Genomic DNA, 24,837 nt, shown 5'->3' with positions numbered 1-24,837 from the left:
AAATTACAAAAATACTCTGCTTTTTTCATTTTTTTTTCTGTGAAAGTGGATGTATTCAACTTATCAACCTGCATTAATTGCTCAACACAGACAATACTAGATGTTAGATTTAAGTTCCCTGGAGCTGTGGCAGCAGCTTTACCAGTTGTATCAATACTAACATGTTTATAGTTTCCTGTCTTCCAAGTTCTATGTTCCCTACAAATCTGGAAATTGTGCTCTGCACAACTAAATGGGACTAACTGAGATGGGAATTTTGGTCGGTATGGACCAGTTGCACCAAAATGCCTGATTCTGTGCTGAATGGCACTGACTTCTGGGGAACTATACTGTGTACTTTCCTCCAGTCTAATTAACATTTCATTACTATTCTGTTTCCTCCTAATTGGGCCAATTCTATTAATAGAGAAAATACAAAACTATTAAGTTAGAGAGAGTTTGCCTTTAACAAATCTCTACTAAGCTTTCTGTAATCAATCCACACCTCTTCCAATCTTGCTTCTGGTTATTGTTTCTAGAACCTTTTCCATCACTGAGATGTAACTGACTGGCCTGGAGTGCTGATAAGGCTGACGGAATCCAAACTGCCTTAATGTGGAAGGTGGTTTTCCTTGATAATTTAATAGAATGTCAGCTCAGATTATGTACTTTTTGTCAAGTTTGGATCCAAAATCTTCACTCGACTACCATTGTATTTAATTTAAAAAAGGGATCAAGACCAAGAAATTAGTCTGTAAAAGTAAGGCCAAAATTTATTAAACAGTTTAACATGCAGTTCCATGTATCATGAAAAAAATCAAATAAATCTCTTTGAATGTAGAATTCCATGTACAGTATGTCTAATAAAAACAATATTCAAAACGTGTACTATTTTACAGATGTAATATCGGTATTTCTCTCATAGTTTTAATCTGTCAGGAAGCATAAGCTTTCAGCTATGAAATAAACACCATGAAGAAGTGGAAGTCTTATCCAGAGGAAGGCGTAAATCCCAGCAGCTGATCGATTGGTTTATAGCGCCATTCATCTGCCTCCAATTCCTCAACCAAACTGGCGAGCTTCTCCATCCGTGAGCACTGCTGTTCTAAGTGGGGAAGAAAATTACATTACAATTAGAGTAACACACGTCAAATCCTGTAGAAACTCAGCAGGTAAGGAAGCAACTTTGGAGGGAAATGAACAGTTGACATTTCGAGCTGAGACACTTCATCAGGAATGGAAAAGGGAAGGGACTGAAGTCAGAATAATGTGGTAGTGGGAGGAGTACAAGGTGATACATGTGAGAAGGCAAGATGAAGTAAGATGCTGGGACGGGACAGGTGAAAAGTAAAGGCCTAAAGAAAAAGGAATCTGATAGGAGTGGACAGTAAACCATGGAATAAAGGGAAGGAAGTGAACCAGAGGAAGGTAATGGGCAGGTCAGGAGTACAGAAGGGATGAAAGGGGAACCAGGATGGAGAATGGAAAGTGAGAAAGGAGTAGGGGAGTAAAGATCGAGGAGAGGAGTAATAACCAGAAGTTACAGAAATCAACGTTCATTGGAGACATGTTTCATTTGTAATTTAATGATACAGAAATGTTTCATTTATAATTCCAAAGTAGTTTCCATCAGGCAACATCATTCTGCTGATAGAAATTGGGTGTCAGGACAAATCTCTCAGCTTAACATATCAATGTGCTTGAGTTATCTCTTCAAAGCCAATCTCACATTTACTGATTTTTTCCCCCAGATAATCCTACTATCATTTCACAAGAAAGATGCACTTCTACCGCCACTTTATCAATAAATGAGTTTGTGGATATTTTCTAGATACTCAGAAGTTTCAAACTATATGGAAATTGTGAAGTGAGAATAGAAAGTGTGGTATAAATTAAGTCATGGACAAAGTTTCAATAACAAGGATATTTTGTCTAAAACAAAACTTATGGCTGAAGCACCAGATTATTTCCTTCTGAGTATGTAGTGTACTGTTCTTGCTCTTTGTACTGTAATTCCATAGTTGCTCTGTAGCTTACCTCGTTTTACCTGCCTTAACGTGTGTGCCACCTGATAACTGAAAACTGCTTCACACAGGAATCTCTCCGTGGCATCTGTAAAAGCAGAAACAAAGGGCTTAAAATCCAGTCCAGAGTATTTAAACAACATGTGTATAATACTGAAAATCACCCCATTTCTATTTTTTTTAATTATTTCTCACTTCATTCCTCAACTAAGTTATTTTACAACAATGGGAAGCTTTATGGATTGATAGCACACAGTCCACCCAGAAATAATGCATTTAAGCTTCAGACCATGGTAATCAAAAATTTGGATATAAAATTCCTCAACTTAATGCAGCAGATACAGGCCTATCAACCCAACGAGTCCACGTTGCCTGCCCAGCTAGTCCCAATTTCTTGCATTCGGACCATATCTCTCCAAGCCTCACTGCTCTATGTACCTATCCAAGTGCTTTTTAAATGATATTATTGTACCTGCCTCAACTAATTCTCTGGTAGCTTATTATATATACTCACCAGCCTGTGTGGAAAAAGTTAGCCCTCTGGTCCCTTTTAAATCTTTTCCCTCTCACTTGAAATCTGTGCTGCCTAGTTTTAGAAACATAGAAAACTTACAGCACAATGCAGGCCCTTCGACCCATTAAACTGTGCCAAACATGTCCTTACCCGAGAAATTACCTAGGGTTACCCATAACTCTCTATTTTTCTGAGCTCCATATACCTGTCCAAGAGTCTCTTAAAAGACCCTATCGTACCCACCTCCATTCCATGCACTCACCACTCTCTGCATAAAAACAACTTACCCGATATCTCCTCTGTACCTACCTCCAAGCACCTTAAAACTGTGCCCTCTCGTGCTGGCCATTTCAGCCCTGGGAAAAAGCCTCTGACTATCCACACGATCAATGCCTCTCATCATCCTGAACCTCTCTACCCTGGGGAAAAAGACTAATCCAGGACTAATAGTCCTGGCAACTAGTCATAGTACAGTCACAGTACAAGTCCTACACAGAACCCTCTCCAGTAACTTTTCCACCACTGATGTCAAGCTGGCCTGCCTGTAGTTCCCCGGCTTGTTCTTATTACCTTTTATAAATAACAGAATAATATTAGCCACCTTCCAGTCTTCAGAAACTTAATGATGAAATAAATATCTCCATAAGGGCCTTCACTACTTTCTCTGTTGTCTCCTACCAAGGATGCACTTAAAGCCCTGGGGATTTATCAACTTTAATGCACTGTTTGGCTGCAACTACCACCTCCCTAATTGTTCTCCAAAACCTCTCCACTTGCTTCCCTTATCTCTGGAGCAACCATGATTTTCTCTGTGGTAAAGATAATTAAAAATCTTACCCATCTCTTGTGGCTCAAGACCTACTCTGTCCCTAGCCACTACGGGAACTTACTCTCTCCCTAGTCTCCCTTTTACTCTTAATATAGCTATTGAACTTTAGTTGCTCTGACATTTTGAAGTGCTTGTCTTTATTATAACTCGCCATGAAATGCTTTGAGAGATTAGTCACGAAACACACTGACTCTAGTCTTACAGGCAGCTTTGACCTACTGTAACTCAACTACCACCGAAACAAGTCTATGGCAGATGCTATCTGCCTGAGGCTACATCAATCTCAGGACTATCTGGACAGTAAAGCTCTTGTGTCATATTAATGTTTATCGACTACAACTCTGCCTTCAACATTATAATTTCAGGCAAACTTGCCACCAAATTCCAGGACATTGAGTCAAATGCCTCTCTCTGTAAATGAATTTTTGACTTTTGTCAGAAACATACCCCAATTACTAAAGATAGGCAACAACACCTCCACCAGGATTATTCTAAACACTGGTGCTCCACAAGGTTGCATCCTCAGTCCCCTCTACACTCATGACTGTGTGACCAGATTTTGCTCCAAGTCCATCTACAAGTTTGTAGATGATACCACTGTCTGTATAAATAGTGTTGAGGTTAAGAGCTTTAAGTTCCTAGAAGTAAACATCACGGTAGCCAGTCCTGATCCAAACTCATAGACGCCACAGCCAAGAAAACTCGCTTCTCTACTTCTTCAGGAGGCTAAAGAAATTTGGCATGTCCCTGAGGACTCAACTTTTTTTATCAATGCACCACAGAAAGCAACCTATCTAGAAGCATAATGGCTTGGTCTGACAACTGCTCTGCACAAGAAAATGCAGAGGCTTGTGGACATATTTCAGCAGATCACAGAAACCAGCTTTTCCTCCATGGTCTACACTCACCATCTATACTCACTGCCTCAGTAAAGCAGCCAGCATAATCAAAGACCCCACCCACCTTGTGTATTATCTCTTTTCCCCTCTTCCACAGGACAGAATGTACAAAATCATGTGTCGCCAACTCAAGGATAGCTTCCACCCCACTTATTAGACTATTAAAGAGTTCCCTAGTATGATAAATAGGACCTTTGACATCTCCATCCTACTTCATTATGATCTTGCACATTGTTTATAGATGTTAACACTTTATTCTGCATTGTTATTGATTCAGCTTGTTTTACCCTCAATGCCCTGTGCAAATTTGGACGCACATTATACAACACAACATTTTCACTGTAAGTACATCTGACCAAATAAACCAATTCCAATTCATGAACCTTACCCGCCAGACCCATCTCCACCTTTGCCCTTCTAATTTCGCTAATTTCAACTAAGATTCCTAACCTTTTTATAATCAAAGTCTAAGGACTGTTTGCCAATGATAGTGTTAGAATCTGATATATGTAACAGTTCAGCTGTCAGGATGAAGGGAATCAACCCAAAATGTCGACTGTCCATTTCCCTCCATAGATGCGACCTTGATCCGCTAAGTTCCTAAAGCAGTTTGTTGTTGTTTTTTGGGCTCTGGATCCCAATACCTGCCGTCTCTTGTGCTTCCTTGTACAACAGTCATTCGGAATACTGGAGAGGAATCAGAGATGGAGAGATGCAGGGAAGTGAAAACAGGGTCAAAGATTTTAAACCCCCAGGCACGTCTCCTGCAGGAGCGGGTATATATCAACAACTGAGGTGCGAGGTTAATACAGCTCGGTACTAATCATGACAGGGACGGACATGTGGATGCCTTTAGATATGGCGAGAGAATGAAGACAGATCGACCAGCAAAGTGTAACTGGAGACCTGAGAAGACGCTGGAGTTCCTCAGCGGGTCAGGGGTGTCCATGGAAGGAGGAACACATGGATTGAACCAGGCCCCTGCTCTCACCTTCCAGCAGCTCGCCCGCTCCCTTGGGCGATGTAAAGAGCACCTTCCGCGGCGGCGACAGTTCGGACACATGGAAACCCCCTCCCGCCGCCGAGGACGACGAAGAAGACGCTGAGGCGGCCATCGCCGACACTCTGCCGTAAACCGCACCCCGTTACACTTTGCGGTGTAAGGTCCGTCTTCACGACACACACACTCTCCATTCTCGAAGGGATCAGAAGACAAGCGGACGACACGCAGCCGTAATCAGTCACACTTTATGGCATAAGGTCCACTCTCACGCCTACCGTCCGTCTTTCTTGGAGGAAAGAGGACAACTGGGCGGTACGCTTTACGGCAGAAGGGTCGCCTTTACGACGTCAAAGCCGGGATAAGTTCTATTTAGGAGTGGACCATTATTGCTGCATTTTAATGTAAGGATATTAAACATTAATTAAAAATATATTAATTTGCTATACTAGTATATCGTGGTGGAAACTTATAATTGTAGAAACACTCCATAGTGCAGTGGTGTTTTCAGGTACCTGCTGCGCTCGTCCTTCTTGGTGGCTGTGGTGGAAGGTTTGTGATGCCCCGGTGGACTATCCTGGGCGAGTGACTACTGCATTTTGTAGAGGGGACATACTGAAGTCACTGCGTGCTGGTAATGGAGAGAATGAATGTTCACGGTGATGGATATTGTTTCTGTGTGCATGATATGTCAGGGTGCTGCTCTGCCAGTTTATATTCCAGTCCAAGATGTTTCCAAGGAAGGGCTGGGAGAGACTTTGCTGTGTCCATTGTGTTTGACCATAGTGGTCTGGTAAATTGTGCTAATTACTAGCCCACTTCAGAGGACACTTATGAGTGAACCATACTGGGGAAGATCTGAAATCACATTGAAGACAGGCCACATTAAAGATGGTGGAATTCCTCCCTAAAAGACATTAGTGAACCGGATAGTTCTTTTGCAATAGTGCAGTGGATTTTGTATCATCGTACTTCCAAATTCCAGGCTATGGGTTGTTATTTGAATTTAAATTCAGTAGTTACCGTGGCAGGATTTGAACTCGAGTCTTTATATTGTTGATTGTTAGTCCAAGCCTCTGGTTTACTAGTCTGACAATTGCTTGCCCTGTACAATAAATGGGCTTATTACTGAGGATTCAATATCTTTTTAATGTGAAGATTTTTAGGTTTCTGATGTGATACCAGTTTTTTCTATTGATCAACAGAGCAGTACAATGTTTTACTTGCCAGCTGTACCTTTCAGGTGAGGAGGCATTACAATGGAAGTTCTTCGGCCGACACTCATTAATATCAATGGACGTATTTACCGCAAAAACTACGTTAAAGAACAAGTGTATCAACATGAGGAAGAAGATGACTTTACCTATTCAGGTATTTGGCGAGTATTGAATATATACTTAGTTGTCACTCTGTTAGGTAACCCAAAACACTTACTCGTTAATGCAAATATCTAATAAACCAATCATGTGGCAGCAACTCAATGTATAAAAGCATGCAGACATGATCAAGAGGTTCAGTTGTTGTTCAGACTAAATATCAGAATGGGGTAGAAATCTGATCTAAGCGACTTTGACTACGGGATGATTGTTGGTGCCAGATGGGGTGGTTTGAGTATCTCAGAAACTGCTGAACTCCTGGGATTTTTATGCTAAGTCTATAGAGTTGGCAGAGAACGGCACGAAAAGCAAAAAAAAATATGAGCGGCTCTTCTGTGGGTGGAAATGCCTTGTTAATAAGATAACCACGTATTACAACAGTGATGTGCAGAAGACTGTCTATGAATGCACAACATGTCGAAACATGAAATGGAAGGGCTACAGCAGCAGAAGACCATGAACATACACTCAGAAACCACTTAATTAGGAACAAGAGGCACCTAATAAAGTGGCCACTGCATGTAAATATACCTGTACAATTGACAGATGAAATGACTGGTATTTTTATTTCTATTGACCTTTAAGAAGAACTACATCGTATTGCTGTGTATGCACAATTGAAACACATAATAGCTGACATCACATCACTGTTTCAGTTAATTATTTTGCTTTTGCCTATATTGGTTTGCCACAACACTGTGTCTCAGTTGTTGGCCACCCCATGTCAAAATAAGTAATTACTGACCTCTCTCCCTAACTTTATTTCCCTGAATTTGCGTATTATGACAGGAGTACAAAATTAGACAAGAGAAACTTTATCAGTCCCTATTCTGTATTTTCAAAGTTGCTGTATGATCCTTCCTAGAATTTATTTTAAGATCAACACAAGCACATCTCAAGAATGTGTGCTTAGCCATCTGCTCTACTCTACACTCATGACTGTGTGGCTAGGTACAACTCAAATGCCCATCTATAAATTCACAGATGACACCACAGAATCTCAGATGGTGACGAGGAGGCGGGAGATAGATAACTTGGTTGAGCGGTGTTACAACAACAATCTTGCACTCAACCTCAGTAAGACAAAGGAATTGATTGTGGGCTTCAGGAAGGGGAAGTTGAGGGGACATGTAAGAGCCATCATCGAAAGGTCAACAGTGGAAAGAGTGAGCAGCTTCATGCTCCTGAATGTCAGAGTGTCAGATTCAGAATCAGGTTTAATGTATGTAGCAGTACATTGCAATACATAATACTAATAGCTATGAATTACAATGAGTATATTGAAAATATGAGTTAAGTAGTTCAAAAGGAGAGGGAAACATACTGAAGTAGTGGGCATGAGTTCATTGTCCATTCAGAAATCTGATTGTGGAGGGGAAGAAGTTGCTCCTAAAATGGTGGGTGGTGGTGGGGTGTGTGTGTGTGTGTGTGTGTGTGTGTGTGTGTGTGTGTCTGTGTGTGTGTGTGTGTGTGTGTGTGTGTGTGTGTGTGTGTGTGTGTGTGTGTGTGTGTGTGTGTGTGTGTGTGTGTATGTGTGTGTATATATATATATATATATTCAGGCTTCTGTACCTCCTCCCTAATGGCAGTTATGAAAAGACAGCATGGCCTGGCTAATGGGCATCCATAATGGATGTTGCCTCTTTGAGGCATCGCCTTTTGAAGATGTTCTCATTGCTGGGGAGGCTAGTGCCCATGATGGAGCTAGCTGAGTTTGCAACCCTCTGCAAGCTTTTCCCAATTCTGTGCAGTGGCCTCCTTCATGCCATGCATCAAGCTGGAATGCTCTTCACTGTACATCTATAGAAGTTTGTTAGAGTTGGAACCTCCTTAACCTCTAAGAAAGTAAACACACAGGGTCCTTTCTTCATGATTACATGTCTGTGCTGAGCTCATGACAGGTCATCTGGACTGACTCTTCAAAGAACAGCACACCCATGACTCTACTCTCTGGCAGACAATGATTGTTATCATTTGCCCAGAGAACAAGTACACCACTAAAATAATTGATTTTATTATTTCTCTCCGGGCCTTGCGGTGCATGGGGCAGCAACCTTGATATTTCTTTAGCATTTGTCTTTTTTTTATGAGGCCGAGTTGCGAGCTGGACGCTCAACCCAGCACGGGTGGAAAGCGTGTAAGGTGCTAGCCGGAATTGAACCCGGGATCAGTCACTTCGAAGTACGGTGCAGATGCCACTACACCACCAACCAGTTAACTAAAATAACCAACAAGTGACTAAATGGTTAATAAAGAAAGAAAAAGAAGAGCTTGAGATAAAGCTATAAATATAAAAATATGTATTTGGATATCTTAAAAACAAAGTGAGCAATGATTTTATCAAAAGTGAATCCAGCAAATTAATAAAGTAAAGCAAGGAAAAGGCAGATGAATTAAACAGGTATTTTGTATCAGTCTTCACTGAAGAGGAAACATTTAACATCTTAGCTATGAGATGAGAATTGGAAGGTAGAGAAGAATGCAGGAAAGTTACAGTCAATACTTAGTGGTGCTGAACACTTTCTTAGATCTGTGGGCAGATATTTCAGATTACATCAGTATGTTTTGATAAACTTCATCTTCAGGTCTTAAAAGAAATAACCTGTGAGATAGTTAGTGTGTTGGTTTTAATTTTCCAAAATTCCACAAATTCGGAGGGAGACTGAAAAATAAGGAAGTGTAATGTTGATTCAGGTTTGCGGGTCTAGCAAGTGAGACAGGAAATGCACTAACTAGGAATAGGTATATTGATCATTTATTTACAAACAGTAAAAGATTTGCCCAAACATTCAACGAACATACTTAGTTAAAAGTGTGCAAAGCATACCTTCCCAATGGTCATGTCTGAAGCAAAGGAAGAAGAGAACAAGCCCCTTCCACGTGTTATTTTATATACCCAGGATATTTGAAACTGGACACCAGGCAGCTATCCAATAGGAAAAGGAGCTGCAGTTTCTAAACTGACCAATCACAATGGAAGCTACTTTTGACAATCAGAATAAGGCATGCCCCCACAGTATGGGAAGAAAAACTATTTTAAATAAGTGGAGGGAGACAGAACACGGAACTATAGGATAGTTAACATTTGTCATGGGAAAATGTTGGAAGCTGTTATTAAAAACAGTAAACTAGGGTACTGCTTTACCTTCTAAATGAACGTAATGATGTCAATATGGTTTCATGAAAGGAGATGAGCTTTATTTATTTGTCACACGTACATTGAAATATCAAAATATATACTGAAATGCGTTGTTTGTGTCGAGGATGTGCTGGGGCAGCCAGCAAGTGTTGCTATGCTTCTAGTGCCCGCAACTTAATAGCTCTAACCCACGTGTGGTTGGACTGTGGGAGGAAACCAGAGCGCCTGGAGGACAGCCCAGGGAGAACATATAGACTCCTTGCAGAGAGCAGTGGGAATTGAACCCCAATCTTACAGCTGGCGCTGTAAAGCATTATGCTAACTGCTAGGCTGCCATGCCATAAAGGGATATTCTGTTTGACCAATTTATTGGAATTCTTTGAAGTAAAAAGTTGTGGATAAAAGGAATTCGTTATGGGACTGCATCAGAAGTAAATGCAGAAAATGAATGCTCATGGTGTAGAAGATAAGATATTGACAATGATATAAGATTGCCAGGCTAACAGAAAACAAACACTATGTAGAATGATTCTTTTTCCTCTGGTCAGCAAAATGCAATGAGCAGAATGCTATCAGAATTGGTGGTGTTGTGGTCTTATCATTTTACTATCATTTGGATGGAAACACTTAGGGTATCAGTGCTAGCTTTGCTGACTACACACATAGTAAGTTGTGAAATTTGCTGGAGAAAGAAGGCATGTGATATTTATCCTCCTGCATAATTCACAGTTTTGGTAGCATTTCCATTGCAATTCATGGGATTAGAGGTCACCAACTGTGAACTGAAAGTTTGCCATTTGTTTCAGTGGGTTATCTTCTTTCTTGCAGGAGTTGTGGACTGTGTGGATGAACCTTGTGACTCTGTACTTATAGAACAGACAGACCAAGGCTATCGATGCACCATGGATGTACCCAGTGCCCTTTACAAGTAAGCTATGGTCATTTTGAATTTAACAAGCATGTTTGTGCATGTGAGAACTTTTAACTTTGCCTTTTTCGCACATATTTTGGTGATGCGACCGTGACACCCAACTACTAATACTTTTTCATCTTACAAATATTTGCAACTAAACATGAACTGGCAGTTACTGAACATCTATGGAGAGGAATAAATATGTCAAAGTTTCAGGCTGAAACCCTTCATTAGGTGACCTGACAAAGGGATTCAGCCCGAAACGTTGACTGTTTATTTCTCTCCATAGATACTGAGTTCCTCCAGTATTTTGTGTATTGCTCTGGATTTCCAGCATCTGCAGGATCTCTTGTGCTTGTGGCAGTTACTGAAAATCTTTATGACAATTTTATTCTTTTATGAATCAATGATACCTTCACCTGATAGTTGAATACCTGAAAATAACGCATTCCCATGCATTGCTTTGTTCTTTCAGCAATGTGAAACCTTCTCTTCCGCTGGGTGACACAGCTCAGTCCTTTTCTCACCAGAAACATTCCAGCTGGCTAATAATAATATGCACTTTTCTTCACCACAGATATATAATTGGGAAGAAAGCAGAGACCAAACGCAGACTGGAGACCGAAACACGGACTTCCATAAGTATTCCTAAACACGGAGTGGAAGGACCGATTGGTAAGTTTAATTTGGGATGAACAGACATGTTTTGTAGGACACAAAAAAATTATGAGAACATGGGAAATGGGAGCAGGTGCAGGCTGATTGGCCCTTAAAGCATGTGTTGCCATTCAGTCAGATCATAGCTGATTAATTCTTGGTCTCAATGCTAGTTACCTGTACGCTTCCCAATTGCTGACTCTGTTGTGGTTCAGGTGTTTGTCACTCTCCATCCTAAATATTTTCAGTGTGTACATCTCTCTGGAGTACAAAATCCCAAGCATTGTCAACCCTCTGAGAGAAGAAATTCCTTCTCATCTCCATCTTGAATTCTGAAACTATCCAGTAATCCCTCAAGCAGAAGCATCTCATGAATTAACGTGCTTCAAGAAGGTCTTCTCTAATTTTTGTACACTCCAGTTAGTATAGGCACAATCTGCTCAGCCTTTCTTCATGCAGCGACTGCTTTTCTTCATTCATCAGCCCCTCCGTTCCTGAAATCAGCCTAGATCATCTAGTTTGCATTTGTCTCCATTGCAAGGTCCTCCTTCATTCTTCAAAACTCCAACTAGTTTAGACTTAAAGCTGTATTATGGTCCTGAAAATTAAACCTTTCGTTTCCCAAAATCATTCCTGTAAGCCTCTCCAGTGCCAGCACATCCTTTCTTAGATATGAGGCCCAAAACTGCTCAGAATATGCCTTAACGACTGTTGCCTGGTAGCACTCACATCGACGGTGATGAAATGCTTTGAGAGGTTGGTTATGACTAGACTGAACTCCTGCCTCAGCAAGGACATGGACCCATTGCAATTTGCATATTGTCACAATAGATCAATAGCAGACACGATCTCCATAGCTCTTCACATGGCTTTAGACCACCTAGACAACACAAACACCTGTGTCAGGATGCTGTTCATCGACTATAGCTCAGCATTTAATACCATCATTCCCACAATCCTAATTGAGAAGTTGCAGAGCCTGGACCTCTGTAATTAGATCCTAGACTTCCTAACCAGAAGATCACAGTCTGTACGGATTGGTGATAAGATATCCTCTTCGCTGACGATCAACACTGGCACACCTCAGGAGTGTGTGCTTAGCCCACTGCTCTATTCTCTGTATACACATGACCGTGTGGCTAGGCATAACTCAAACACCATCTACAAATTTGCTGACAATACAACCATTGTTGGTAGAATCTCAGGTGGCGATGAGAGGGCGTACAGGAGAGAGATATGCCAACTAGTGGAGCGGCGCTGCAGCAACAACCTGGCACTCAATGTCAGTAAGACGAAAGAGCTGATTGTGGACTTCAGGAAGGGTAAGACGAGGGAACACGTAGAGGGATTAGTGGTGGAGAGAGTGAGCAGATTCAAGTTCCTGATTGTCAAGATCTCTGAGGATCTAACCTGGTCCCAGCATTTTGATGTAGTCATAAAGAAGGCAAGACAGCGGCTATACTTTATTAGAAGTTTGAAGCGATTTGGCATGTCAAAAAATGGGCTCAAAAACTTCTATATTTGTACCATGGAGAGCATTCTGACAGGCTGCATCACTGTCTGGTATGGAGGGGCTTCTGCACAGGACTGAAAGAAGCTGCAGAAGGTTGTAAATCTAGTCAGCTCTATCTTGGACACTAGCCTACAAAGTACCCAGGACATCTTCAGGGATCAGTGTCTCAGAAAGGCAGCATTCATTATTAAGGACCTCCAGCACCCAGGGCATGCCCTTTTCTCTCTGTAACCATCAGGTAGGAGATACAGAAGCCTGAAGGCACACACTCAGCGATTCAGGAACAGCTTCTTCCCCTCTGCCATCTGATTCCTAAATGGACTTTGAAGCTTTGGACACAACCTCACTTTTTTTAATATACAGTATTTCTGATATTGCATATTTTTAATAATCTATTCAATATATGTTATTGATTCACTTGTTATGTTTTATTTATCATTTTTTTTCTCTCTGGTAGATTATGTATTGCATTGAACTGCTGCTGCTAAGTTAAAAAAATTTCATGCCACATGCTGGTAATAATAAACCTGATTCTGATTCAGTAATTTATAAGCTATTTTAAAATTACTATCATATATTGCAACGTACTCCTGCTGTATAACAACAGATTTCCAACATCAAAGCCAGGGAACGGGGAGCAGAGACAGGGTGAAGGATTCCAGTCCTTTCCCTGGGGTTAGAGAATCGAGGTGAGGTGGTGGAGATTTCATTGGGAACCCGATGAGCAACTGCTTCGCCCAGACTGTGCCCCGTGTGGGGAACGAGCGGCCGGAGCAGGAACAGTCATCAATTCTGTCATCGGTATTATTAACGAATAACATGCAAAGTAAAAACAAAACAACACTGATCCCTGGGGAACTCCACTAGTCACCAACAGCCAACCAGAAGAGGTCTCCTTTATTCTCACTCTTTGTCTTCTGCGAGTTTGCCGATCTTCTATCCGTGGTAGTATCTTTCCTGTAATACCATGGGCTCTTACCTTCTATAGCAACCTCATGTTTGGCACCTTGTTGAAAGTCTTCTGAAAACCCAACTAAACAACATCCACTGACTGTTCTATGTCTATCTTGCCAGTTAATTCCTCAAAGAATTCCAACAGATTTGTCAGGGAGAATTCCCCTTAGCAATGCTGACTATGGCCTATTTTATTGTGCCTCCAACTACCCCAAAACCTCATCTTTAATAAGGAACTGTATTATCTTGTCAGCCACTGAAGTCAGGCTAACTGGCTGATAATTTTGCCTCCCTCCCTTCTTAAAAAGTGGAGTGATATTTGCAATTTTTCAGTCCTCCAAAACCATTCCACAATCTATTGATTCTTGAAAGATCCCTACTAATGCCTCTATAATCTCCTTAGCTAGCTCATTTGCTGTAATGTTCTATGTACTATGTAATTAATCTGAGACTGTAAACACCTCTGGAGATTTAATACCTCTTCAAGACATTAGCTTGGCTATAGTATAACCAAGACAGAGTATTACTTTTTTTTCCTTTTGATGGGAAGTTACAAAGGCTTGCCTGCTCAGAATGAAGAGGACAAGAGCTTCTTTCAGTGTGGTGTTAAGCACCTGCTTAAATCGCCACTATGTGTTTCTTATTGTAACAAAAAATTGCAAGGCCCATCATGCAATTATTATTTAAAAAAATGATCTCAACTTTCATAAGGAAATACTTGACCCAATAATCAAAACCTTGACCAAAGAAGATTTTAAGGAGCACCTCAAAGATGAAAAGAGTGATATATCTGTTCAAGGAGAAAAGTTAAAAGCTTAGGACCTTGACTGCTGAAAACTCGGCTATTGATGGTAGAGCCATTAGGTTCTGGAATGAGGACAATATTGAAGGAGCTAAGATACTGTATCTCTAAGGGTTGTAGGATTAGAGAGAGTAAGGAGAGATGACGCAATGAAGTGATTTTAAACTAGCGAATTTTAAGAATAAGGTGAGGTGAACTACAAGGCATATTAGGCTGAGCAAACAAAAAATGTGATTGATGACGAGCAGCACAGTTTTAATTGATCTTTAGTTTACAGGTAGTTGTATGCGGGAAGTAGTTGAATTTAAAAGTAACAAAGACAGGTATTGTTCAGTAATTTACAGCCTCATAGGAGTCATTTTAGTGCAGGCTTTTAATGGAATTAGTGTTGTAGGGACTGCGCCAGGGAAAATGCTCACACCACTCCAGTGCATCAGATGCTCATAAGTCAGTCAGCAGACTTTGGCTAATCCAGAAAAAGCTCTATCCTGTTTCTGATTCGTGGTTGCATCAGATTTTCACACAGTACAAAGTGGGGAAGCACATTCTGACCTCGAGCTTTCTATTTTTTCCAGTAATCACTGGGCAGCAGCGAGCAGGAGTGGCATCAGCCCAAACACGGATTGAGGTGATGCTGGACAGTTTCCGTCGGAAGCAGCCCTTCACCCATTTCCTGTCCTTTGCTCTTAATCATGCCACAATTCAGGAACGGTTTGTGAAGTTTAAAGAGGAGGTGTTGAAAAGCCACTCACAGGTACAGTTCTCAGGCTGGGGACCAGACGTCACCCTACTTTTAGATGAAACAATGTGGGAGAATTTAAAGATAAAAGACCCTCAGTATGATGTAATCAGGGTTCTTCAAGAAGCTTGTTTTTTTTTGTGAATTTCCTACAGCACAGACTTTTGCTATCAGTTTATGAAAGGACTTGACAAAAATTGTTTTTTCATGTCCTTGGTACAATCTTCAGCAACTTACAATCACTCAAAAAGTGTTAAAGACAACACATTCTGCAAGTGCTAGAAATCTTGAACAACACACGCAAAATGCTGCAGGGACTCAGCAGGTTAGGCAGCATCCATGGAGAGGAATAAACAGCTAACATTTTGGGTCAAGACCCTTCATCAGGACTGGAAAAGAAGAGGGAAGAAGCCAGAATAAGAAAGTATGGAGTGGGGAAGGAGAAAAGGCTGGCAGGTGATAGGTGAGGCAGAGGGTAGATGGGTGGGGTAGGAGGATGAAGTGGGGAAGCTGATAGGTGGAAGAGGTAAGGGGCTGAAGAAGAAGGATTCTGATAGGAGTGGAGTGTGGACCATGAGAGAAAGGGAAGGAGGAGGAGAACTACAGTGAAGAGAGGGGAAGGGTTAAGAGGGAAGCCAGAATCAGGGCACGAATCAAACACCAGAGGGCATATGTACAAAGTTAAGGGAGGGAAGTTTAGGGGAGACATCAGGGGTAAGTTTTTTCCACAGAGGGTTGTGGATACCTGGAATGACTTGCCAGGGATGGTGGTGGAGGCTAAAATATTAGGGGTATTTAAGAGCCTCTTGGACAGGCACATGGTTGAAAGAAAAATAGAGGGTTACGGGGTAGTGTGGGTTTAGTACTTTTTTTTTTAAAAAAGGAATATATAGGTCGGCACAACATTGAGGGCCGAAGGGCCTGTACTGTGCTGTAGTGTTCTAGTGTCTAGGAATAGGAAAAGAGAGAAGGGGAAGGGAGGAGAATTCGATTTTCATGCTGTCAGATTGGAGGCTATATTACTTGTATGAATAACTGTTTTCAGGATATTGGGAAGAACCTACTCCACCCACCCACATTCATCCAAATATGGACCAAAGAGCTGAACGATTGCCGGAGCCGAGGTGACAGAGATTGTCTCGACAATGAGGCATTATATGTCTAACTATGTGACATTAACTAATACTAATGGGTTTCAAGAGGAACCCTGGGGAAAAGGGTTGTGGTCATTGGATGTCAATCATCCCACCCCCAGGACATCATATTTCAGGGAAAGTCCCAGCATAACTGCTTCATCATTGACTTTCCTTTCCTCTTAAGCTGAAACGTGAGAATGTTTGCTGATGATTGCTGAGTTAAATTATATTTGCAACTCTTCAGCAACCCATTCCCTGCACACAGCAAAAGCTAAACAACATTCAAGCCTGGGATGATAAGTAACAAGTAACATTAGCAGCACTAAGGTGGCCAGCAATGACCATCTTTATCAAGGCTACAAGATATGTTGTAGAACTGTAGGAGCCCTTACTAATTAAGAACCTGTCAGCTATCCCCAATGACTTGGTCTCTACAGTCATCTGTAGAAATGAATTCAACAGATTCACCACCCTCTGATAAAGAAATTCCTCCTCATCTCTGCTGTAAAGGAATGTCCTTTCATTCTCAGGCTGATCCTGGACTTTCCCACTATTGGAAACATCCTCTCCATCTCCATTCTATGTAGGCCTTTCAATATTCAGTAGACTTCTATGCGATCTCCCCTCATTCTTCTAAACTCCACTGAGCACAGACCCAAGGCCATCGAACTTTCCTCACATATTAACCCTTTCATCAGAATTAAGTTTAATAATACCGGCTTATGTTGTATTCCCAGAATCATTCTTGCAAGCCTCCTCCGGACCCTCTCCAATGCCTGCACACCCTTTCTTAGATATGGGGGCCACAATTGCTCACAATACTCCAAATGTAGTCTGACCAAAGCCTTACAAAGACTCAGCATTACATCCTTGCTTTTATATTCTTATCCTCTCAAAATAATTGCTATGGTTGCATTTGGAATCCTTCCTACTGAGTCAGTGTTTAATCACCTGCCATCGACTTACAATAACATTATGATGCTCAGTCCTCCACTATTAATATTCTGAAGGTCAACAGTAATTGGAAATTCAACTGGTCCAGCTACGTACAGTTGCAAGAAAAAAAAGTTTGTGAACCCTTTCTAATTGTAATTACCTGGTTTTCTGCCTTAATTACTCATAAAATGTGTTCTGATCTTCATCTAAATCACAATGATAGACAAACACAATTTGCCTAAACTAATAACACAATTGTACTTCTCGTCAATACTGAATACACCATTTAAACAATCACAGTCTAGGTTCAAAAAAGTATGTGAACCTGTGGTTCTACAAAAGCAATTTGGTGTCAGGTGTTCCAGTCAATGAGGTGAGATTGGAGGTGTGGATTGTAGAGGTGTCCTGCTCTATAACAAAAGACAAAGTCAAGTTACTGATAGAGCCTGCTCTTGTCAAGAAAGAACTGTTTATGTGCACCATGCCTTGATCAAAACATCTTGCAGAGAACCTTAGAAGAAGAATTGTAGAGATGTATGAAGCTTAAAAAAGGTTACAAAAGTACTTCTAAAGACCCAAGTGTTCATCGGTCCACGGGAAGAGAAATTGTTTACAAAAGAAGGAAATTCAGAACTGTTGCTACTCTCCCTAGGAGTGGACATCCTGCAAAGTTCACACCAAGAGCACAACGTGTAATGCTGAAAGAGGTGAAAAAGAACCCAAGGGCAAAAGACCTGCAGAAATCTCTATAATTTGCTGAAGTCTTTCTTCATGTGTCCATTATAAGAACACTGAACAAGAACGGTGTTCATGGAAGGACACCATGGAGGAAACTACCACTCTCCAAAAAAAAACATCGCTGCACATCTCATATTTGCAAAAGACCACCTGGATGTTTTACAACACTTCTGGGACAATGTCTGTGGACAGATGAGACAAAAGTTGAACTTTATGGAGGAAAAACAGCAGTGAACACCAACACTAAAACCTCAACCGTGAAGCATGGTGGAAGGAGCATCATGGTTTGGGGCTTTTTTGCCTGGACAGCTTGTAATCATTGAGGGAACAAAAAATTCGAAATTGTATCAAGACATTTTACAGGAGAATATCAGGGTAGCAGTCCATAATTTGAAGCGAAATAGAAGTTGGATGATACAACGATGATCCAAAATAAAAGAGTAAAATCAACAACAGAATGGTTTAAAAAAGAAGAAAATTCATGTTTTAAAATAGCCAAGTCAGAGTCCAGACCTTAACTCAATTGAGATGCTGTGGCATGACCTGGAGGACTGTTCATTCAAGATACTGCAGAAATATTGATGAAATGGAACAGTTTTATTTGGAGGAATGGTGTAAAATTGTGTAAATCTGATACAGGAAATATTCAGTGGAAGTTATTGCTGCTGAAGGAAGTTCTCCCAGTTATTAAATACAAGGCTTCACATACTTTTTCTAGCTTGGACTGTGAATGATTAAACAATGTGTTCAATAAAGACATGAAAAGTACAATTATCTGTGTTATTAGTTTAGGCAGATTGTGTTTGTCTATTATTGTGACTTAGATGAAGAGCAGGCCACATTTTATGAGTAATTAATGCAGAAAACCAGGTAATTGCAAAGGGTTGACAACTTTTTCTTGCAACTGTAAGTTCAAGTACAAGAGCAGATCAAAGGCGGAGTACCCTGCAGCAACCAGCTCACATGCTGCTACTCCAAAATGTTTTTGCCATCTGTAAGGCACAAGTGACACATGTGATGGAGTACTCTTCACTTCCGACATCTGTGGAGTCTCTTGTGCTTATATTCTCCACTTGCCTGGTTAAATGCGAGTCCAACAATTGTTGATAAGGCAGGGCTAAACAACCCCCTTGTTTCATACCTCAGGATAGGGTATCACGGGGTGCAACAGTGTAGTGGTTTCTGTGATGCTATTACAGCTCACGGTGTGAGAGTTCAATTGCAGTAAGATGTCTCTGTACGTCCTCCCTTTGGAACGCATGGGTTTTTTCTGGGTACTTTGGTTTACTCGTACAGTCCAAAGGCCTACTGGGTATATTAATTGCTCATTGTAAGTGGTCCCTGTGATTAGCTTAAGGTTAAATCAGGGATTTCGGGTTCCTGGGGCAGTATGGCTCGAAGGGACAGAAGGGCCAATTCGACCTTGTAGTGCGAAAATAAACAAACAAGTAGACCCAGATTCAGTTTTAATCTGGGGATTTGTCTAGTTTGAGTTTGCAAGTTCTCCTGGTGAATAGGTTTCTTTCAGGTGCTTCACCTTCCTCCCATTTCCCAAGGATGCATGATTAAGCAATGACTAAAATGCCCCCGGTGTACAGGTGAGTGGTGGGATCTGGGAGAAGTTGAGAGATGTGGGGCAAATAAAAAAAAACTGGGATGAACGTAGGACTCGTATAAATGAATGGGTGTAGATTTGGTGGATCAAAGGGCCAGTGTCCATGCTGTGTAGTCCTATCTACCAGCCAAAATGCTTTAATTTGCTCTATCACTAACTGTTCAAAAGGGAGCTGGATATGTAGCTGAAAAGGAAAAAGACAGAGCTATGTAGAGAAGGCAGCAGAGTGGGACTCGTAGAGTCACTGTGCACCAGGCAAAGAGCTACCTCAGATTTTGTAAGTGTACTGTGAAATTAAGCCTGTGTTTATCCTCTCAAATGTTCTTTCATCTGGAAAATTTCCTGATCTTGTTATTGTTAAGCAAAGCAATAACAAGTCATCAGTCTGGAGAATGAACTTGAAAGCCGGTTACCTTTTAACCGAAGCAGGTTTGAAATTGTAAGATTAAAACTATTCAGATTCAAGATGTGTTTGGAATGCTGGCCTTGAGGGATGTTAAATGTTACAAACATGATCTGGACAACTTGAACCTACCCGTGGGTGATTAGCTCTTATATCTAATTACCAGTAGGTGATGATATAAATATTTAAAAGAATATCAAGAATGAAAAAAACACTTTGTATATCTATATCAATACTGCAAATAATTTCAACTGATCAAAGGTTTTCTGATCAAAAGAGCATGACTGCAAATTGAAATAAGACAACTACATTGATCTTTTGATCAAAGAGGCACTGTATTGTAATATTAATGAAGTAAGCAATTTGAGCTCTGCTACACATGTAAAAATTGATCTGGATGAGCCCCGAGGCCATTGTGTTTACGTTGCATATGTCAAACTGCAAGAAAACCTGAAATTTGGGTTCTGCAAACTGATATAATCACAGCAAAGCAGCTTGTAGTCACATATCAATGGCTGCCAGTTCTGTCAGCATTATCGTTGGGGTCTCCAAACTTACAGTGATAAGTAGAATCAGGGATCAATGTTGTTTGTCTGTACTGTTACGAATGTGCCACAACTCTGAGGGGCCAAAGTAGCCTCCTCCTTTTTGAGAATCGCAAGATCGCTATTAATTCGGGTCTGGGACCCAGGAAATGAGAGAGAGACGTCCAGAATACACAGGGTTTGGAATGTGTCCTGGCCTCAGCAAGACTGAACCATTGATAACAGCTATTGTCTCTTGGAGACGGAATTGTGTATTGAGTACTGTACTATTCATTGAAGCCCCTCAGGGGATGACCAGAGTGGGCTGGTTGAGGGATTGCATCATCCCAACCTGATTGACATCTGAGACCCCGTGAGTAAGGATAAAAGAGGGTCTGGGGAACAACTCCTTTAGACGCACCAGGAGAAACGCTAGAAATCCCGTGACAGCGTTTAATAGCGACAGCCGGTGGGGGGCTCGCGTGCGTCCTTTCCCTTTGCCTGGGATTGGCAGCCTCACCAAGGAAGAACAGCTTAGCTAAAGGAGAGGCCACTAGTGAACAGCCACACCAACGGGACTCCCGAAGGATCAAAATCATAAAAAGGAAAGCCGGCAAGTTTCTAAAAAAAAATCTCTCTCTCTCCAACCAAAGGCTGCAGCCTGAATGAACTAAGTGACTTTTATATTTCCATCGGACAATACATTATCCCCTAGACAACGATAGAGCCATTTCTTATTGATTATTAATATACCCGCATTTTTAGATTTAGTATTGACGACGTATATTATCTGTATGTTGGCATTGATATTATTTTTGTGTATTTTTACTAATAAATACTGTTAAAAATAGTACCATCAGACTTCAACATACCTCTCTATCTTTGCTGGTAAGTGACCCAGTTACGGGGTTCATAACAGTATCTAACAAAGTGGCTGCTGTGTTTTTGTTGTCTTCTGTTGCTGTGACCCATCCACTTCAAGGTTTGATGTGTTGTGCATTCAGAGATGCTCTTCTGCACACCACTGTTGTAACGTGAGGTTATTTGAGTTTCTGTCACCTTCCTGTCAGCTTGAACCAGTCTGGCCTTTCACCTCTGACCTCTCTCATCAACAAGGCATTTTCACCCACAGAGCTGCCATTCACTGGATATTTGTTGTTTTTCACACCATTCTCTGTTTTTCACCAACTCTAGAGACTGTTGTACATGAAAATCCCAGCAGATCAGCAGTCTCATATACTCAAACCACCCCATCCAGCACCAACAATCATTCCACAGTGCAAGTCACATAGTTCGCATTTCTTCCCCATTCTGATGTTTAGTCTGAACAACAACTGAGCCTCAACTATGTCTGCATGCTTTTATGCATTGAGTTGCTGCCACACAATTGGCTGATTAGATATTTGCATGAACAAGCAGGTGGTACAGGTGTATCTAATAAAGTGGCCACTGAGTGTACATTGACATGTATTAGGAAATTGCTGTGATGTGTTGGTCAAGGCATGAAATGCAAAAAACAATGTCAATATTCAACAATTATATAGAATAAGGAATTATATAAAAATAAAATTATAAGTACAGATATAGAATAAAATGTGGAAGTATTTACAATATAAACATTATAAGAAGTGGTTTAAAGTGTTTCTACTGCAGTGAAACAATAGAGGAGTGTGGGTTGGGGGTCCAACTAAAATGGTTAATCAGGATGAATGCCTGGGGAAATAAGTTTTTTAAGTGGTTGAAGTTGTTGTTTTATTAGTCCTATAGTGCATTCCAGAAGGTAGCTTTTGGAAAAGGCAAGTTTGCTAGTTGGGTAGGGTCCGCAGTGATTTTGCCTGCCCGCTTCCTGGACGTAGACGTGTCTTGCAGTGATGGTAGACTGCTGCGAATGACCCTTTCTGCTGTCCTGAGAGCTTGCTGTTATTTTTGTACATTGTGAGAGAATGCTCACAATATACCAGAAAGTAAAGGCTGATGTGAAGATGCCATTGCTGTCTGGTTTGATGTAAAATCAGCTCACAATATATGGGGATAATGTGGAGATAAAGTACAATCCCCAGACCCTTAGCCTTTCAAAGAGGATCCAGAAGAGCACTGGAGAGTTAAATTTATACCGACCTCATCAGAACATGGAATCTTTTAATAGTATTTATGTTCCTTTACGTAGATAATACAAAAAGTGGCTACTTCTGTTAATGCAAATGTCTAATCAACCAATCAAATGGCAGCAACTCAATGCACTAAAAGCATGTGGTTGTGGTCAAGAGGTTCAGTTATTGTTCAGACCAAATTTCAGAATGGGGAAGTAATGTGATCTAAGTGACTTTCACTGTGGAATGATTGTTGGTGATCTCCTGGGATTTCTGCACACAACAGTTCTCTAGAGTTTACAGAGAATGGTGTGAAAAACAACAAAAATCCAGAGAGCAGCACATCTGTGGGCAAAAATTTCTTGTTAATGAGAGAGGTCAGAGGAGAGTGGCCAGACTAGTTCAAGCTGACAGGAAGGTAAAACTAACTCAAGTAACTATGCATTACAACAGCGTGTGCAGAAGAGCATCTCTGAATCCACAACATGTCGAACTTTGAAATGGATAGGCTATAGCAACAGAAGACCGAGAAGATAGACCCTGGCCACTTTTATTAGGTACAGGAGGTACCTAACAAAGTGGTCACTGAATGTATTTTTCAGTGCAGATGCTACATTAATCTGGCAAGCTGAAACAGTCCTTCAAAAATAAGTTTGAATAGTTCACTGGAATAGTTCTGAAATTGCCCATGTTAGTGGGCAATTGTCTGCAGATTTCACTGTCTGGATAAGTAATTGTCTTTCATGAGAAATCTATTGAATTGCAGGGAAGGTCCTTTAGAGCATGTGAGTACTGTCATCCTTATTCGGAATCTTATGGAAACAGTTGAAAAATGAGGTTTGGCCTTGGTTGCAGTTTTCAGAGTCATTGAAACATACTTGGTATGAAGCTTTCTTAAAACATAGTAAGTTGTCTTTTTTCCTAATTTGTATTCTGAGGGTAACCAAACACCCTTGACTACTACATTCTTCTCTTCTTTTATTTCCCTAATTTGTTCTTCCTTGAAAAACTATACATAAGCAAAGACTGGCAAACAATCAGTTTGCAAAAAAACATTGAACTCAAATTGAAATTGTGTGGATAAAAAATTATTACTGAGGACATGAGCTGTAGAGTTCTCGAAAGCGAGTCTGAAGGTTGTGGGATCAGATTAGAGTTGAGGTGAGTGAAGTTATCCATGCTGGTTCAGGAGCCTGACTGTTGTATGGTAATACTGTATCTGAGTCTAGTGGTATGGACCTAAGGCTTTTGTACCTCCTATCCAATGGTGGTAACGAGAAGAGAGCATGGTCTGGATGGTCGGGGTCCTTGATAATGAATGTTGCTTTCTTCTGGCGGTACTCCTTGTAAATGTGCTCGGTGATGCAGAGGGCTTTGCCTGTGATGACTGAGCTATTTCCACCACTTTCTGTAGGAATGGGCTTTGGGTGTTTCCACACCAGGCTGTGATATAACAGTTACGATGCTCTCCACTGTATATCTATCGAAGTTTGTCAAAGTTTTTGATAACGTTCTGAATCTATCCAAGCTTCTGAGTAAGTAGAGATGCTGTTGTGCCTTCTTTGTGATGGTGTTTATGTGCTGGTCCCAGGGCCTTTTATATAATAATAAAAAAGAATTTAAAGCTACTGACCCTCCCCACTTCTGTTCCATTAATAATGACTGACACATGGACCTTCTTTCTCATGCAAAGCTATAAGGTAACCCTAGTCCAGGTATTTTGTCACAAGGTCAAGGATGAGGTCATCACATGTGCAGAAAAATTACTACCTTAATGAAGAAATGTTTCAGTTTGTTCTGCTTGTTGCTGCTGTGTTTATTGTGGCACAGAAAGCATCACCATTCATATTTCAGGTTGGGAGCTTTCACACACAATTTTTAACACCACCTCGCATAATTACCTTCCATTACTTTATAATTACTCTGTAAATAAAGCACTGCAGCACCATAAAGCTGATTAACTGAACTATCTATTCCGGATCCTAGTAGGCATATAAAAATCATAACTGAATGAAGGTATAGTTCGTAATTTATCTGGCACTTGTATTTATGTAACA

At 40.9% G+C, this 24,837-nt stretch overlaps 3 protein-coding genes across 4 annotated transcripts in view; 2 read left to right on the top strand and 1 right to left on the bottom strand.

Annotated features, from left to right (window-relative positions):
- The window catches only part of LOC132379026 (dnaJ homolog subfamily B member 12-like), a 53,220-nt gene extending 52,568 nt beyond the window's left edge, over window positions 1–652 (top strand). The window contains exon 9 of the mRNA XM_059946480.1: window positions 519–652. The gene's annotated coding sequence lies outside the window, so the exon portion shown is untranslated. The remainder of the gene's footprint in view (window positions 1–518) is intronic.
- Window positions 653–726: 74 nt separating this feature from the next.
- anapc16 (anaphase promoting complex subunit 16) lies at window positions 727–5,411 on the bottom strand. The gene is made up of 3 exons (XM_059946483.1): window positions 5,237–5,411; window positions 2,017–2,091; window positions 727–1,084 (listed from the first exon to the last, which is right to left on the bottom strand). Exons 1-3 carry the CDS (start codon window positions 5,358–5,360, stop codon window positions 969–971), a joined length of 315 nt encoding a protein of 104 aa, XP_059802466.1. The 5' UTR covers window positions 5,361–5,411; the 3' UTR covers window positions 727–968.
- A 118-nt stretch (window positions 5,412–5,529) lies between these two features.
- Window positions 5,530–24,837, top strand: part of ascc1 (activating signal cointegrator 1 complex subunit 1) — a 64,608-nt gene continuing 45,300 nt past the window's right edge. Inside the window, exons 1-5 of one of the 2 annotated variants that reach the window (XM_059946481.1) lie at window positions 5,530–5,649; window positions 6,489–6,616; window positions 10,589–10,688; window positions 11,251–11,348; window positions 15,175–15,353. In XM_059946481.1, the coding sequence (XP_059802464.1) occupies window positions 6,505–6,616; window positions 10,589–10,688; window positions 11,251–11,348; window positions 15,175–15,353 (489 nt within the window). In that variant the 5' untranslated portion in view covers window positions 5,530–5,649; window positions 6,489–6,504. Of the gene's footprint in view, window positions 5,650–5,739; window positions 5,880–6,488; window positions 6,617–10,588; window positions 10,689–11,250; window positions 11,349–15,174; window positions 15,354–24,837 lie in introns of those variants that run through there. The other variant, XM_059946482.1, reaches the window with a different exon arrangement.

The sequence above is a fragment of the Hypanus sabinus genome, chromosome 21, assembly GCF_030144855.1.
Source record: "Hypanus sabinus isolate sHypSab1 chromosome 21, sHypSab1.hap1, whole genome shotgun sequence".
Taxonomy (NCBI): Eukaryota; Metazoa; Chordata; class Chondrichthyes; order Myliobatiformes; family Dasyatidae; genus Hypanus; species Hypanus sabinus.
This window is presented reverse-complemented; position numbering and strand designations above follow the sequence as displayed.